General features: G+C 49.4%; 3 protein-coding genes and 1 non-coding gene across 5 annotated transcripts; 2 read left to right on the top strand and 2 right to left on the bottom strand.

Moving 5' to 3' along the window:
- Window positions 1-451: 451 nt before the first annotated feature.
- On the top strand, window positions 452-2,707 carry mrpl58 (mitochondrial ribosomal protein L58; the record flags this gene model as incomplete). The annotated part of the gene is given in 5 exon segments (XM_007888758.2): window positions 452-494; window positions 713-772; window positions 1,307-1,389; window positions 1,936-2,105; window positions 2,477-2,707. Coding segments are annotated over 5 exon segments (441 nt in total), but the record flags the coding sequence as incomplete, so codon positions are not given.
- Window positions 2,708-4,699: 1,992 nt separating this feature from the next.
- Window positions 4,700-4,772, bottom strand: trnar-ucg. Its single transcript has one exon. It is a non-coding gene; the product is annotated as a tRNA-Arg (tRNA).
- A 936-nt stretch (window positions 4,773-5,708) lies between these two features.
- Window positions 5,709-10,496, bottom strand: LOC103175634 (BTB/POZ domain-containing protein KCTD2). The gene is made up of 6 exons (XM_042342458.1): window positions 10,227-10,496; window positions 8,998-9,106; window positions 7,888-7,979; window positions 7,442-7,537; window positions 6,774-6,899; window positions 5,709-6,397 (listed from the first exon to the last, which is right to left on the bottom strand). Exons 1-6 carry the CDS (start codon window positions 10,452-10,454, stop codon window positions 6,368-6,370), a joined length of 681 nt encoding a protein of 226 aa, XP_042198392.1. The 5' UTR covers window positions 10,455-10,496; the 3' UTR covers window positions 5,709-6,367.
- A 30-nt stretch (window positions 10,497-10,526) lies between these two features.
- On the top strand, window positions 10,527-14,234 carry atp5pd (ATP synthase peripheral stalk subunit d). 2 transcript variants are annotated; one of them, NM_001292889.1, is given in 6 exon segments: window positions 10,527-10,597; window positions 11,364-11,492; window positions 12,244-12,340; window positions 13,117-13,188; window positions 13,290-13,352; window positions 14,021-14,231. In NM_001292889.1, coding segments are annotated over 5 exon segments (486 nt in total). In that variant the 5' UTR covers window positions 10,527-10,597; window positions 11,364-11,370; the 3' UTR covers window positions 14,153-14,231.
- Window positions 14,235-15,321: the final 1,087 nt, after the last annotated feature.

Genomic DNA, 15,321 nt, shown 5'->3' with positions numbered 1-15,321 from the left:
ATGACCAATTTATTGTTGTTTTGTTTTGGAGGGATTATTATTAGGCTCTGTGTGGAGTAAGGAAACTTTCCCAAGGTTTCGCCCTCTGCCTGGAATTTGTGAACCCACAAATAGCAACTAAATTAGTGACCCAGTTTTATCTGGGGGATTGAATACTGGCCGGGATACCAGGAGAGAGAAACTCATTTTGAATAGCGCAGTGGGATCTTTAACATCCACCTGAACAACGACCTTGCATTTATATAGCGCCCCTAACACAGAATAGCGTCCCAGAGCAGGTCAAGTGGAGGCAACGGATAGTGGGGTCGGGGAGTGAGGCTCTTGAAATTGATCCGTTCGGTGAAAGGGAGCCAGTGGAGCCTGGCAAGGACTGGTGGGATCGGGATACAGAGTTTAGTGTGGGTGTTCAGAACCGTTCCTAGTTAACATGGCATCTCTTTCAAATTCACAGACAGAATCTCAAAAGAATGATCGAGGCACAGACGTTCCTGTCGGTATGTATGGCCCCCCCCCTCCCGCAATCATTTGTGCAGAGATAGATCTTTAAACAAGGAAGTTATTCAGTATCTAAACTAGCCTTAACATAAATGGGATGAAGCCCCCTGTGCGTTCCTCTGGACAGCCTCAGTGTGTGCACAGCTTTACATTGAGGGGATATGTGTGCAGCGAGGCTGATGATAAGACTTCCCTTACCATGTGCTTTCTTTTGTAGATCGCCTGACAGTAACATACTGCAGAAGCAGTGGTCCAGGTGGTCAGAATGTAAACAAAGGTAATACAATTGTTCATTCGTGTCTTCTGTACGTCCAGCCTCGCCCCTGCCACTGAGCCATGTTCCGCAAATTGTCCTCCCTGCTCCCTGAGCCAGATAAAATGTTTACACTGTGCGAAGTAGGGAGCTCATGGCTGTGTGAGACGCCGTCTGGCGTGATGGTGCTATATAAATCCAAGTTGTTGTTGTTGATGGGCGGCATTGCTGTTTGCAAACTGCCTGCTGCATTCAGAATGTTCAGTACGGGCTGGGTTATCATCTGGGCCAAGAGAAAAGTGTGGCCGTAATTTTTCCGTGGAATCTGTTAAAACAGACACCCTCTGTTAAAAAGCTGTAAAAGTACAGTTTGCTCGACCCCAGGGCTCCGCACATTACTGCCAACTGTCTACTCAATAACACCAATCAACTCCCCACAATATAATGTAAAATTTGTCAAATTTCCCTGCAATTTTTGGCAAATGTTTCTGCAATTTTACAGCGTAATGCTTTTCTGGTTTTCCTGCCAGGCTGAAATTTGTTTTATTTCTTAAACAGTAAACTCAAAGGCCATGGTCAGGTTTCATGTAGCGACTGCAGACTGGATCCCTGAGGATGTCCGGCAGAGTATTATTTCCCAGGTAAGGTATTGCAACAACAGAAGTTTGATGTCCAGTGAAAAGGATCCTGGGGAGATTGGTCAATGCTACATTTACACTGTGGATCCCATTCACTGACGTGGCACAGCTGACCTGGGCTGATCACCGGCTTTTCACACTAAAAGTTATTATATCGTCGCAAACATCACTTTTGCTACGTACTGCAGGCAACGGCCTCCTGACCTAAAGTTTGGCCATTTTAGCTCCCAGCACAGAAATAAACAACCAACTTCTTGTGAGTGAAGAGTCAGCCCTGTTACTTTATGGATCCCAAACACAAGATTTTACAATGTGCAAAACAGTGGTGGAAGCAAATTTAATAATAACTTTCAAAAGGAATTGAATATTTACTTGACAATTAAAAAAAAATTGCAGGGTTACGGGGGTAAGAGCAAGGGAGTGGGACTAGTTGGTAGCTCCTACAGCACGATGGGCCGAATGGCCTCCTTCTGTGCTGTAGGATTCTATGATTCAAGTTTGCCATGAAATATAAGCATCTTTGTCTTTACAACCATTTCCTTTCTTTAGCAAAAAAACAGAATCAACCGGTCGGGGGAGCTGAGGGTGAGCTCAGAGGTCAGCAGGTACCAGATGAGGAACCTCGCTGATTGTCTGCAGAAGATCAGGGATATAGTTGCGGAGGCCAGCCGGAAACCCACCCAACCTTCCAAAGAGGACGCAGAGCTGCGGCGAATGAGGTGATGCTGGGGCAAAAAGCACAATCACCGATAGTGGGACAGGCGAGGCGGGGGACGTGAAGTAGGTCAGTTCCTGCTGAGCAGAGGGAAAAGTCGGGTTGATAAGGTTTTAGAAATGAGGAGAAAGCCCGTTGAGGGCTTTAAAAGTGAGGAAAGATTTTAAACTTTGGGGGATGGGGCAGCAAAAACAGAGAGTGTTGTTGGCGTTGACCCGACTTTCTTTATGTGGGAACCAGCGAAAGGGGTCGGCCGCCTACACGGGTTCAGGCAAACCTATTCACGGTTTATGGATACCAAACGCGGGACTCCACTACACTACACACTTTATTAATAATCATTAATGATACTGATTGAGATTCTGGTGATTCCAGGGTGGAGAACATGCAAAGGGAGCGACTCAGGCAGAAGAAAATACACTCGTCTGTCAAGCGGGACCGACGGGTGGATCTGGACTGAAGAGACCAAGGCACGAGGAAAAACTCTTCCCTTCAATTGGCCTTTCCTACAGAACAAAGAGGATTACTAAAGTTCATGTAAATCTCTGATGAGCCATGTTGTTGTTGTATACTTTAATGTGTCATAAAAGGTATTTATCAGTGTGATTGACATGGATCCTGTCATTCAAGGACTTTATTCGGTCATCAGGTGTCCCAACAAACACACCCACCACTGTGTTTTAATCATGTCCAAACCAGGCTGAGAGTCCACATATGTTTGCCACCTACACATGGAAGTGAATGTGCACTCTCTCCCCAGAACCAGGTACAATAATAATCCTTGGGTTCGGTAGCTCCTGCAGCATGATACATATAAGGTATGCAGATACACCTGGTCGTTCTCGTCTCTCTTCAAGAACAACAAGGTCCCTAAGCAGGTTAATCGGGGTGGGGGCGGTAATAAGACTTGTATTCAAACATTTCTCCTTCATGATTCTGAGCTCCTGGGATCCAGTGGAGACAACAACAACAACTTGGATTATACAGCGCTCTCCACGCCGGACGGTGTCTTAGAGCGCTTCACAGTAACGGATCCCGGGGCCGAGCCGGGGGGAGGGGGAGTAAGGTGACCAAAGGCGCGGTCGAAAAGAAAGGTTTTCTGTAGGGACCTGAAAGTAGGATGAGAGGGGGCGAGACGAAAGGGAGTGAGGGAGGGAGTTCCAGATCCTCGGGGCGTAGTGGCTGAAGGCACGGCCGCCGAGGGTGAAGTGGAGGACTCGGGGGGGGGACGAGGAGGAGGCCAGATGCTGCCTCCAGCCCATTTGTCAAGCAGTGAGGTGGATTTGTGGTAAATGGGAAGCGGCTGCAGGGAGGGAGGGCTCTGGCCGACACGGGAATCCACCTTGATTGGTTTGCAGCTGCTGCCCAAGCTCCACACCTCAAACTGGTGGAAACATCGATCAGCGGGAAGGGAACGTGCGCCCGAGCTGTGGGCAGGAAGACGGTGGCAATGCTCTCACGCACTTCGTGCTGAGCTGCGTTTCCCACCAGGGAGTTGCTGGTACCTACCATCACCTACTGAGGGCTCAGACCTGCACTCAATATAGTGAATAGGTTGTATCGATTACCAGTAAATTGCACTAAAACCGCAGCTGCCAGACAAATGGGGGAGGGATCCGGTCTGGGAAGCCGGCATTCCCGCCAAAGCGTAAGTACAACGCTGGTACCGGCATTTTCCGACGCCAGCTGTTCGTGAATAAGCTCTGCTGGTGGTTGCGAGGGGGTGGAGGGGTGTTGACGAGGTCAGGTCCGCAGGACAGAAGGCGTTGTGGACACGAGCCGAGGAGTATGTATTTATTGGTTGACTTCCGTTCTTGTCGACATTTGGCGGCGAAGGGGTTTGCGCTCATCCGAGGCGCTCGAAGCAATTTCGCAGCGTACCCCTCGTGAACTGCAGTGACCGCATTTGCAAAGCGGCCAATGTAGGCCAAGCAATATAATAATAATAATAATAATCCTTGCATTTGATATAGCGCTTTTCACGTCGGGAGGACGTCCCAAAGCGCTTCACAGAACACACTGTAAAGTGAATTGACTGTATATTTGTGGGCGAACGCGGCAGCCAATTGCGCACAGCAATGTCCCACAAACAGTCGTGGATTGAAAATGACCAATTTATTATTGTTTTGGTTTTGGAGGGATTGTTATTAGGCTCTGTGCGGAGTAAGGAAACTTGCCCGAGGTCTCGCCCTCTGCCGGGAATTCAATGCCCCGCAAACAGCCGTGCAGTATACACACTTTACAGCGTACCCGGCGAAGGGCTTCGAGCCGTCCCGGAAGCCGTGACGCGGCGCTGCGTCAAACGCAAAGGGTTATTCTCGCGACGGATGAGCGGAAACGCGGCGGTGCCGAGAGCCCGACCGGGCGGCGCCGGCCATGTCGCCTGGAGGCGGGACGTCGGGAAGAAGAGGAGCAGAATCGAGGTCCCGGTGCGGGTTCCCGAACCGTCAGTAAAATACGCTGCGCTTGACAATTAGTAATAAAAATACTGAAACGATATACTTGTCTTTTTTTAAAAAATATTCTCTCTCTCTCTGTGTGTGTGTGTGTGTGTGGGGGGCAGCAGAGAACAAGAAAAAAAATACACACACAACGCTGCGACCACGAAGGGACTCGAACCCTCAATCTTCCGATCCGAAGTCGGACGCCTTATCCATTAGGCCACGCGGTCTCGCTGCCAGCAGCCGCGCAGCCGCACTTACACCCCTACCGTCAGCGTCACCCGCCCAGGCCCCGCCCCCCCCAAGGCCGATCGCAGCCACGCCCACAAACACACGCTCCGCCCACAAACACACGCTCCGCCCACAAACACACGCTCCGCCCACACACACACACTCCCCCACACACACACACTCCCACTCCCCCACACACACACACTCCCCCCCACACACACTCCCACTCCCCCCCCACACACTCCCCCCCACACACACTCCCCCCCCCCCCCACACACTCCCACTCCCCCCCACACACCCACTCCCCCCCCACACACACTCCCCCCCCCCCACACACTCCCCCACACATACATGCACACCCCTCCATACACACACCCCCATACACATTCCCCCCCTCCCCCCACACTTCCCCCATTTATTCCTGGACATCTGAGTGCTGTAATGCAGCTCTGCTGTGGGTGCAGACAGTGTGATGTTTGCTGGGCGGCCACAGTGAGCAGTGACCTGTCCGGCCTGAAGCACCTTCCGTACCAGCAGCACGTCTCAAAAGTACTTCACAGCATTTACTACAAAGTGTAGTGTAGTGACTGTGTTGTGTAGGCTGAGGCAGCAGCCAATTGGACAAGTTGCAGCGAGCAATCAGCACCAGACAGAAAAAGGTGAATACTTCAACTTCCCAGGGGGTTGGCATGAGGAGGGGTGGAGGGCAGTTGGGTGGCCGAAGGCAGTCGAAGAGGAGGCTCTTGAGACTTAGTAATGCAGCGTCAAGGACAGGCGTGGGGGCATTATGGGGTAAAGTAGCTCAGGTGGGGGGGCGGTAGCCAGGACACGAATGCCGTGACTGACGGTGTAAATGTCTTCAGTGTAAACGACATGACATTTTTATGTTGTGATGAACGCCGTTTGCTTCACGCACAAAGACTTCAGATAATAGAAACATTAAAAGATATGTTTAATCCAATGTGAACAAGCAAAATAAAGCCAGAGCGCATTCAGCCACATTCTCGTGTGTGCAGGAACCAACCACGCTTTTATTATCAGTTGGGGGAAAGTCTGTAAAGTGGTGGAATCGTTACATCACATCTTAAACAATGACTAGAAACAAATGATCAAAACTCACATCAACCACAATTCCAGCACTTCATTTAAATAAGAGTTTACCTAATAATTACATCACAGCAACCAAAGAAATCATGCACAGAGAGCACTAAAGCACGAAAAGGAATTCTCACATCAAACACTTTGTCTCGCGTCAATGACACGACAGACCACGCTTCTGCTTTCCCAATCGGTGAGGCAAAAGCCAAACACGCAAGTCTAGTGAAGGCATTTAAATGCGTCGTTTTAATACACAAACAGGAAATTTGGCAGCTTTACAATTAATTTCAAAATATTAAGTAAGTGTTGTGCCGTCTTCCTCAGGCCTCAACTGAAAGGCAGAGAAGTTAAGATTCCTTAGTTAATTACTCCCAGTGGTTTGAGAGCTGTCTGAAGGCTGACTGACATTGGAGTGGAGCAAACATTGGTTGTCTCTGACAGAAGGTAACTTCTCCTCAAGGGATGGAATGTAAACACTGATTCCGCTCCAGGGAATTCACATCCTGGAGCCTCGCTCTTGGAGAATCTGTTGAAAAAGAAAGCAATCAGCATTTGTAAACGTGTTCACTTGAATCACACATCACACAATTAATATTTTGTGTTGAATCCCTAGCTTATTCTACAATTGTACACAAGCAATGTCAGATATGTTCTGTTATAAAGCCACTTTTGCAAACCAAAGCTAATGAACCATTTCTTAGGCTATTGATGACTATTATATGCAAGTTACACTCAGTTCATACCTAAAAGATGCTGAGAGGAGTACCCGACCAGTCTCTTCAAAAGATTAAAGTCCTAATGGAAGTTTGGAGATTGTTACGTGGGAGACAGAGGGTGTAAACAAGAGCATGAGATAGAGAGAGAGAGAGTTTGAGCAATCAGTGGAGAGCACAAGAAAATACCTTGGCTTTTTCACTAGGCTCGATGACAATCCCATTGGTTGAGTTATTCAGCTCCCTGGAGACGACACAGAGGAATTCAGCCTGATCTTCATTGCCATAGTTATATGAGGATCCAATGCTAATGAGCTGAAACAACACAAAATCATTTAAATGAGAATACAAATACTTGGAAATGAAGCTCAACAAAGTGCGCAAGACGTCCCTAAGACGTGATAAGGTGCTCTATCAAATGTAAAGATTATTGTTATAACCTTTGAGATCAGCCATGGACTGGTAATAGGACCAACACAATGATGCTTTATTGTGACTGGTGATGGGTTCTGCTTAGTATTCTCAAGAGGTGGTTACAGACTATCTGTGTGCTCCGGTGACGACAAAATTGGCTACAACATCCCCACAGACAAATACCCAGATGGGCAACACTCATTGTCAATGCTTACACGTGAGTTATGCCACTTGGGAAATGTACCAGAGGGAGCCTGTGTATCCCACCGTGCCCCAGTCGAAAGAAAAAGGCTGACACACACATACAAACAAGGTGCAATTCATTACATGATGACAATAGTTTTGCATCAATGCTCATAATCGGGCCTTCAGGTTGACAAAGGGAAGACTTCTCTACTTTAATAATGAGTGAATTACATTGTGTGAGAAAGAAGGCAACATACCTGTTCAAATTTCCAACCATCTGACATTGTGGAGACCATCTGGGTAAGCTCCTCTTCCTGGCACTGCAGCACACGGTAAACATGTTTGACTGGACCCTGCGGAGTAAACATTTACACTTTTAACACACTAAAAAAATCTTATCATTGAATAAAACAAGCGGAAACGCCCTCAGTCAGAGACTAATGGTAATCATAGCAATACAGAATCAAATACAAACGTGCTTGTACAATCCTGCCTTCCATCATTGCAGTGACATCACTACAATAATAAAAATGCTGGCATCGGGATGAAGTCTTAAAGTACTTCACATGATTTACTGTAAAGTCATGACTTTGTATTTTGAAGGCAAATGCTAGTGCACTAATAATTACAAAGACGTTCAACCTAGTGCTTCCTGAAGCCCTCATAATGAAACCGGAGGCATTGGAATACAAGAGCAAATTACCTGTGAGGTTCTGTTCTCAAGGTCTCGGATTCGTTCCTTGACTAATCGAACGAGTGAGACGATGTTGTAGAACTCTGCCTCCTCTAGTACTCCTGGGAAAACAGAAACATCAGTACATAATCTTAAATATTTGTCTGAACCTTCTGGATGCAAACTCCTGGCAACCTCTGATTTTCAGCCCATGAACTGTAACCTTGAATCCAATTTAGTTGGAAATACGACACCTTCTCCATCTTTCGCTCCAATGTTCTAGCAATTAAAGCAAATGGTGGCAATGACTGGTTGTGTCAAGTTACCCTGTAAGCCTTTCAACAACATTTGCATTTATTATAGTGTCCTTCATGTGAGCTAACGTCTCAGAGTATTTCACGGAATGCTTCCTCTCAAGAAGGAAGTTGTTTGTTGTCTCCTTTTCTCAAGTTTCTGGATAAATCCAAATCCTGAAATAATTTCTACCACATCTCCATCAAACATTCAACTCATGCAGGTAAACCACTGTATAGCTTTGGAACTTGCATGATGTTCTCCGCAGCAGCTAAATACTAAGCTGAATGATTTCCTACGCCAAACATTAAGAGTCCTGACACAGTCTTGTGGGATGAACTTCTCTCTCTGAAACCAGTTCTCTTACATTGTAGGCAGGCAATCCTAAACAAACCAAGAAGCAGGAGACATCAGCAAGCCTGGAGGACAGGCACTGTTTCAAAAATGTGTTCATACTGTTCAGAATATTCCAGTGACAGATATATTCAGACAAATGTTCACAACATATTGCATTTGTATAGCGCCTTTCACATCAGGACGTCCCAAGGCGCTGGACAGTCAGGGATTTGGAACCGAGCTGGCGGGAGGAGGGGGGGGAATCAGGATAAGCTTGCTGAACCATCAAGCGGGGGCGTCATTGTCAAGCTTAATGTTGTAGTCCACAACATGCCTAATCATCCAATCCGTGTCAGGGTTAATGATTGAGTCTATCACAGGTCCGTGTTAATGCTCTCACCAGTCTGGGTTACCATTCTTATCCAAGTGCACGTCAATTTTCTAATGCAAGTCCATGTCAATGTGTGTTGGGGTTACATTTGAACACTTGGAGCAGGTTTCAGCTCTCACCCTCCTCAGCCAAGTCCTTGTTAATGATCAGTTTCCCATGTCGCAGGTAGTTTAGGATTGGCCCAAAATATGTTGGGTCTCGGTCTATGAGATAGGCACCGGTGTCATCCTGAAAATACATGAAAACAGAATAAACCACAAGAGAAAAAAAAGAGGGAGGGAAGGGCAGTGGGAGGAGGGGTGAGGGAGGGGCAGTGGGGGAGGGGGGAGGGAGGGGCAGTGGGGGGAGGGAGGGGAGTGGGTGGGGGATGAGGGAGGGGCAGTGGGGGAGGGGTGAGGGAGGGGCAGTGGGGGAGGGGTGAGGGAGGGGAGTGAGAGGGGGGGTGAGGGAGGGGCAGTGGGGGGAGGGGTGAGGGAGGGGCAGTGGGGGGAGGGGTGAGGGAGGGGCAGTGGGGGGAGGGAGGGCAGTGGGGGGAGGGGTGAGGGAGGGGCAGTGGGGGGGAGGGGGGAGGGAGGGGCAGTGGGGGAGGGGGGAGGGAGGGGAGTGGGTGGAGGGATGAGGGAGGGGAAGTGGGGGGAGGGGGAGGGGCAGTGGGGGAGGGGTGAGGGACGGGAGTGGGGGAGGGGTGAGGGAGGGGCAGTGGGGGAGGAGTGAGGGAGGGGCAGTGGGGGGAGGAGTGAGGGAGGGGCAGGGGGGAGGGGCGAGGGAGGGGCAGTGGGGGGAGGGGTGAGGGAGGGGAGTGGGGGGAGGGGTGAGGGAGGGGCAGGGGGGAGGGGCGAGGGAGGGGCAGTGGGGGGAGGGGTGAGGGAGGGGAGTGGGGGAGGGGTGAGGGAGGGGCAGTGGGGGAGGGCGAGGGAGGGGCAGTGGGGGAGGGGGGGGTGAGGGAGGGGCAGTGGGGGAGGGGTGAGGGGGGCAGTGGGGGGAGGGGTGAGGGAGGGGAGTGAGGGGAGGGCAGTGGGGGGAGGGAGGGGAGTGGGTGGAGGGATGAGGGAGGGGCAGTGGGGGGAGGGGGAGGGGGGGAGTGGGGGAGGGTGAGGGAGGGGCAGTGGGGGAGGGGGGAGGGCAGTGGGGGGAGGGTGAGGGACGGAGTGGGGGAGGGTGAGGGAGGGGGAGTGAGGGGAGGGGTGAGGGGGGGCAGTGGGGGAGGGTGAGGGAGGGGAGTGGGGAGGTGTGGGAGGGGAGGGAGGGAGTGGGGGCAGGGGGGAGGGGTGAGGGAGGGGAGGGGGGGAGGGGTGAGGGAGGGGCAGTGGGGGGAGGGGTGAGGGAGGGGCAGTAGGGGGAGGGGTACCTTGTCGGAGGCCAGGTCCGGGTCCTCCTGGCACAGTCGGCCCAGGAAGGACTTGGGGTCGCGGCACAGGGTCTGTTTGGTGCTGATGAAGTAAGTTCCGCCCACATTGAGCCGCACCCACTTGTTGGCGGGTTTGTCGCCGGGCCCGGGCCCGGGGGAGGGGGAGGGGGAGGAGCCGTGTCCGTGTCCGTGACCACCGGGAGTCCCGGAGCTCGCCAGCTCCGCCATCACGCCGCCATTTGCGGAAACTCACGCGCGCGCGCGCGTGCGCGAGCGACTTCCGGCGGGACGTTCGGAGCCATTTCCGCTTCCGCTCCGCCATCTTGCCGCCCTTGGTCAGGAGGAGACACCGGTCGGTGGCCGCTCCCCCGGTAGGTAAGGCCGCGGCTCCGGCCTCTGACACCCACCCCCCCCACCCCCACCCCCTCTGTGCCGTGACAGCCCCACAAAGCGAAGGGATCTGTTGACGAAGGCGGTCGGTTTTATTGGCCGCAGTTTGGAAGACAGTGCCCCCCCCCCCCGCGGTGTTGACCCCTCGGACTCGAGGACAGCTGTCAAGGTGACTGGAGGGTGGGCAGCGGGGGTCGGCACCCGGGGGGGGAGACTGGAGCAACTGGCACTGAGTAGGACCCGGGTTCGATTCCCGGGCCGGCGAGAGTGGGGGCAACGAAACGTTGGTCAAGTTTCCTTAGTCCGCCCGCACGCCTCTGTTTACGCGGCAGTAAGTCGGAACCCGGCCGTTAAGTCGTTTGGCCGGATCGCTTTTCCCGGGAGTAGTAATAATCCCTTCAAAAAATAATAAAAAGTAATGATAGTAATGCTTGGCCGCTCAACCCACGACTGTTTGTGGGACGCTGCTGTACGTCTTGGGACGTCCTCCCGACGTGAAAGGCGCGCTATGCAAATGTAATCTTGTTGTTGTTGTTGTTGTTGTGCGCAATTGGCTGCTGCGTTTCGCCCACAAAACTGATACGACTTATTGAGGTTTACTGTATATAAATGTAAGTTGTTGTGGTGGTGGTGGTGGTGGGATGTCAAATGGAAGGATTCTTATAGGCGAACATTTTGTGCACAAGATTCCACAAACAACCAATGATGTCATTTGCATAACAAGGCCATTCATATTCTGTCTTGCAGACTCAAGATGTCAGCCAGAAAAGTTAGTCTAAAAGCCATTGACTGGCTCGCGTTTGCTGAGCGAGTCCCACCAGGCCAGAAAGCCATGTTTATCGCACTGAAAACCAAAAGTGATGCCCTGGCAGCCAGGTTAGTGGACCCCATGTCTCAGCACGTATCTCGCACAGGTGTATTGTTGTACGCTAACTGAATGCTGAGTAACAGAATATTGCTTAATATAAGTTGCAGTGCATTGGGAGGGCGTTGCTGATGGCTGAGGATTCTTTTGTTGATCACTGTCTGACAGCTGTATTCAGTGAATCTGATCATTTAGTGAAAATGTAGGACAGTAGTTCAATGCATGAGCTTATATTATTTTCTCTGTGGAGCATCTGGATGGTGAATGTTATATGTTCACCTCTTGGTAACAAGATTAATGCAAGAATATTGGAGAAGTCAAATGCAAGCATTATTATAATTCCAGACTTTGGCTCTTTTCAGTGCCTTCAGGTGATGACACCTCCTCCACTGTTAAATGCTCTGACACACTACCCTGCGCAAAAGGCACTGTATAAATGCAAGTTGTTGTTATCCTTGCGTTTGATCTAGTGCCTTATCACGTTGAGATGTCACAAAGCGCTTCACAGGATGCAATGTAAAGTGATGATTGTGTGTATTTTGTGTCTTATTGGGTGATAAGTTCCTACTCAGCCAATGAATATCCCATATTGTGCCCCACAATTTTAAAAAAAATTAAATTGGCCAATAAAATATAACAAGAAAAATTGGAATTCTCAGAAGCTTTTATGAAATGAATTCCATACTTGAAATTCTCTGGTTTTGGGGAGCAGGGGGAAAAGAGTTGCCCCTCTCAGTTGTTCATGTTGCTGTTTCCTGACAGATTGGCCTCCCTACCTGAGAAGCCAGCTACCATTGACTGGAGCTATTACAAGAATGCTGTTGCTAAGCCGGGCTTGGTGGATGACTTTGAAAAGAAGGTAATGGATTCTGACTGCTGCACAAACACCAGTCGCACCTTTACAATTGGGCAGTTTCCTCGTTCTCTATCCCACATCAGTTCGTAGCACTGGGGAAAGGTTTTGGTGTTGCTCCTAAGCCGCATGCAGCTCAGGTGCATCTTACCAGAATGTTTATGTAAATCTTAACGGATTTTCAGTATTTTGGAACGATGTGTGTACAGTGCACGCCATATAATTGCATGGAGTTGGGACCGGACAGTTGTCATGCGATTACACAGAGTCTGCAATTACCCAAAGCTTATTAGTGGGCCCCCTTCCTTTCACTGCCTCTGCTGCCCCTCTTCGTGTTGCCTCTCCTTATACCTTCCACTCCAGTTCTCTTCCTGTCATTCTCTATCTGAGCTAATTATTCATGTGCGAATGAAAGCTGTGTTTCATGCCATTAAGTGAATTATGCAAAAATTATCTAAAATGCATTTGAACGGAGTGTAATACCATTCAAACAAATAGTGAATTTTCTGATGGAGAATTCTCATGCACAGAGGCCATCTGTCCAGAAATTGCTCTGCATTTAAATTGAATATGCAATTATCTGGTATGCAATTAAGTGGCGTGCACTGCATTTGTTTGGCAAATTTTGACTCATAAACCTCATGGTGCCGATTCCCTAGTCAGACAAAGCTAACCAATATTGATAAACTACTCCATAAGATAATTGTACAAAACTAGAAGTTTGGCAGACCTGACCCACTGTGCTATGGATGGTTTTATTTTGTTTTTTCCACTTCCAACAGTTCAATGCTTTAAAGATTCCAATGCCGGTTGACAAATACACTGAGCCGATTAATGTTCAGGAACAAGAGGCAGTGAGTAATAAATCTTTGTGACCGTCTGATTTTTTTAAAAAAAAGTTCTTTCACATAACTGGCGCTCAGTGTGATTAAACTGTGATCCTTCTATCCAACAGAATAAGAGTGCTCAAGTCTATATCCAGGCTTCCAAGGAGCGGATTGTCGGGTATGAGAAGGAGGTAAGGGAACATAGCTGATGCTCCCCAAACAGCAGTTTAGCGAAAGCCTAAGTACAGAGAGATTTTTTTATTCTCCATCAACTCTCCCTGCTGGAGGTTCGTAATAATCCTCACAAATTGGTAGAGTGTCTTTCATGTTGGGCGGAACGGCTGAAAGTGCTTCATAGAATATACTGTAAAATGTGGAAGCCAATTTGCACACAATTATGTCCCACAAACAGCTGTGAAGCAAAAGAGTGATTTTATCTGGAATTGTCGACCAGGAGAGAGAAACTGCCTTCGCTTTTCGAGTCGCACCATGGCAGATGGAACCTCGGTTTAATGTCTCATCCGAAGGTTGGCATCTCCAGCAATGCAACACACACCCAGAACTGCATTGAGGTGTCAGCATAGATTTATATGAGTTCCAAGTCCTAATGTGGAGCTTGAACCCACAACCTTCTGACTCAGAGGCAAGAATGCTACCACTGAGTCAGGTGACAAGTGTACAAGATCAGAAAAGGGCATCATAGTTTGTCTGTCTAGTCCCAGCTCTTTGAGGAACACATTCTTGTCTTTGCTAGAGAGGTTTACATAAAAAAAAAGTAGTCAGTGCCTGTTGTCCATGGCAACTTAATCTACCAATATACTTGGTTGTGCCATTTCAATATTCTTTTCTTCTATTTCAGCTGGAAAAATTAAGAAACATGATTCCATTTGATCAGATGACTATTGAGGATCTGAATGAGGCTTTCCCTGAAACCAAACTGGACAAAGAGAAATATCCCTTCTGGCCACACAAACCCATCAGTGATCTGTAATAGTCTCCTGATATAGATCGCACCCTCTATGGATGTAACTTTATCTGTTTTAAAATAAATCAATTCTTCAGTGCTGAGTAAACACTTTCCAGTGACTTTCTTTTTCTCCTTTAATGGTACAGTGACATCCCTATGAAACATTTTTGTGCAATAATTTGAAATAAGATGCCTATTATTTATAAATGCTTTCAGTTTTGTAAAATGCAATCATTCAATGAGCTAACTGCGTAAAATACAAGTGACAATTTTGCTTATCTGCTGAGGGGCTTGTGAGCAACTAAATTCACAAATATGAATGAATGGACAAATGGATGAATTTTACCTTACATCACAAAAAAGGAGTGGAGCAGAAGATAAAATGCTTCCCCGTTGTAAGTTAAAATTATAAACCTTGACTCAGTTGGCAGCACTCTCACCTCTTGAGTTAGAAAGTTGGGGGTTCAACCCCATGTTAGGCCAGATGTTCTCAAACTAGGGAGGTGCGGGTGTGCCAGCTGTTTGCCCACAACAGCCCAGGCCTCTCTTCCCAGCAAAGCCGCTCCCTCCACAAAGCTTCCCGCCACAACCAAATTCCATGACAACACTTATCCCGATAACCAAACTGCAACTCAGGAGGGAATCATCCTGCTTACAGATTTCCAGAGAGTATTAGGTGCAGGTTGGCAAGAGCCAAGGCTTAGGGAACCCGGGAGTGTGCGTTGGGGTAACTGCTGGAGTCCAATCAGCTAAAACTGCATTGCTTGCCATTGAGAGCGCAGTCTGTCAAGCTCTCCCGCTGCTCGTCCAGCAAGGACCAGCCTACCCATTAGGGCTTGGCTTGCAGGGTCAACAGGAGCTGAGCGGGCTGACTCCCCGCCCTCCCTGGTCAGCCCTTCTAGATCCTGCCAATGGGCCGGGCCGGCGGCTGGGCTGTCATCAGCAGTGAGTGCCCTGGAATACTGCGGACCCTTCCGGCTCAGGAACCGGGACTAATGAGACCTCCGCCGAGGGCCGGTTGGCTCGATTCCGGCAATCCGTGGCCAAACAACGTCACCTTGGAGCCAGTTCAGCTCTGAGGAGCCTCCGCTTACACCCCTCGCCCCCCGCCCCCCACCCCTGTCCCCTGCCAACCACCACCGCCCACCGCCCATCGCCCATCGCCCCACCCGCCTCCAGCAAGAATGAATATT

This window comes from Callorhinchus milii, unplaced genomic scaffold (genome assembly GCF_018977255.1).
Source record: "Callorhinchus milii isolate IMCB2004 unplaced genomic scaffold, IMCB_Cmil_1.0 Scaffold20, whole genome shotgun sequence".
Classification (NCBI taxonomy): domain Eukaryota; kingdom Metazoa; phylum Chordata; class Chondrichthyes; order Chimaeriformes; family Callorhinchidae; genus Callorhinchus; species Callorhinchus milii.
The sequence above is the reverse complement of the archived record's forward strand: the minus strand, read 5'-3'. Positions and strand labels throughout refer to the sequence as shown.

Bases quoted from the DNA above. Each gene is read 5' to 3' on its own strand.
- atp5pd (XM_007888761.1), top strand. From the start codon at position 11,371: ATGTCAGCCAGAAAAGTTAGTCTAAAAGCCATTGACTGGCTCGCGTTT. The intron at 12,341-13,116 runs GTAATGGATTCT...CACTTCCAACAG, and splicing joins TGGATGACTTTGAAAAGAAG to TTCAATGCTTTAAAGATTCC. The intron at 13,189-13,289 runs GTGAGTAATAAA...TCTATCCAACAG, and splicing joins ATGTTCAGGAACAAGAGGCA to AATAAGAGTGCTCAAGTCTA.
- LOC103175634 (XM_042342458.1), bottom strand. From the start codon at position 10,454: ATGGCGGAGCTGGCGAGCTCCGGGACTCCCGGTGGTCACGGACACGGA. The intron at 9,107-10,226 runs GTACCCCTCCCC...ATGTATTTTCAG, and splicing joins CGGACCTGGCCTCCGACAAG to GATGACACCGGTGCCTATCT. The intron at 7,538-7,887 runs GTAATTTGCTCT...TTTACTCCGCAG, and splicing joins TTGAGAACAGAACCTCACAG to GGTCCAGTCAAACATGTTTA.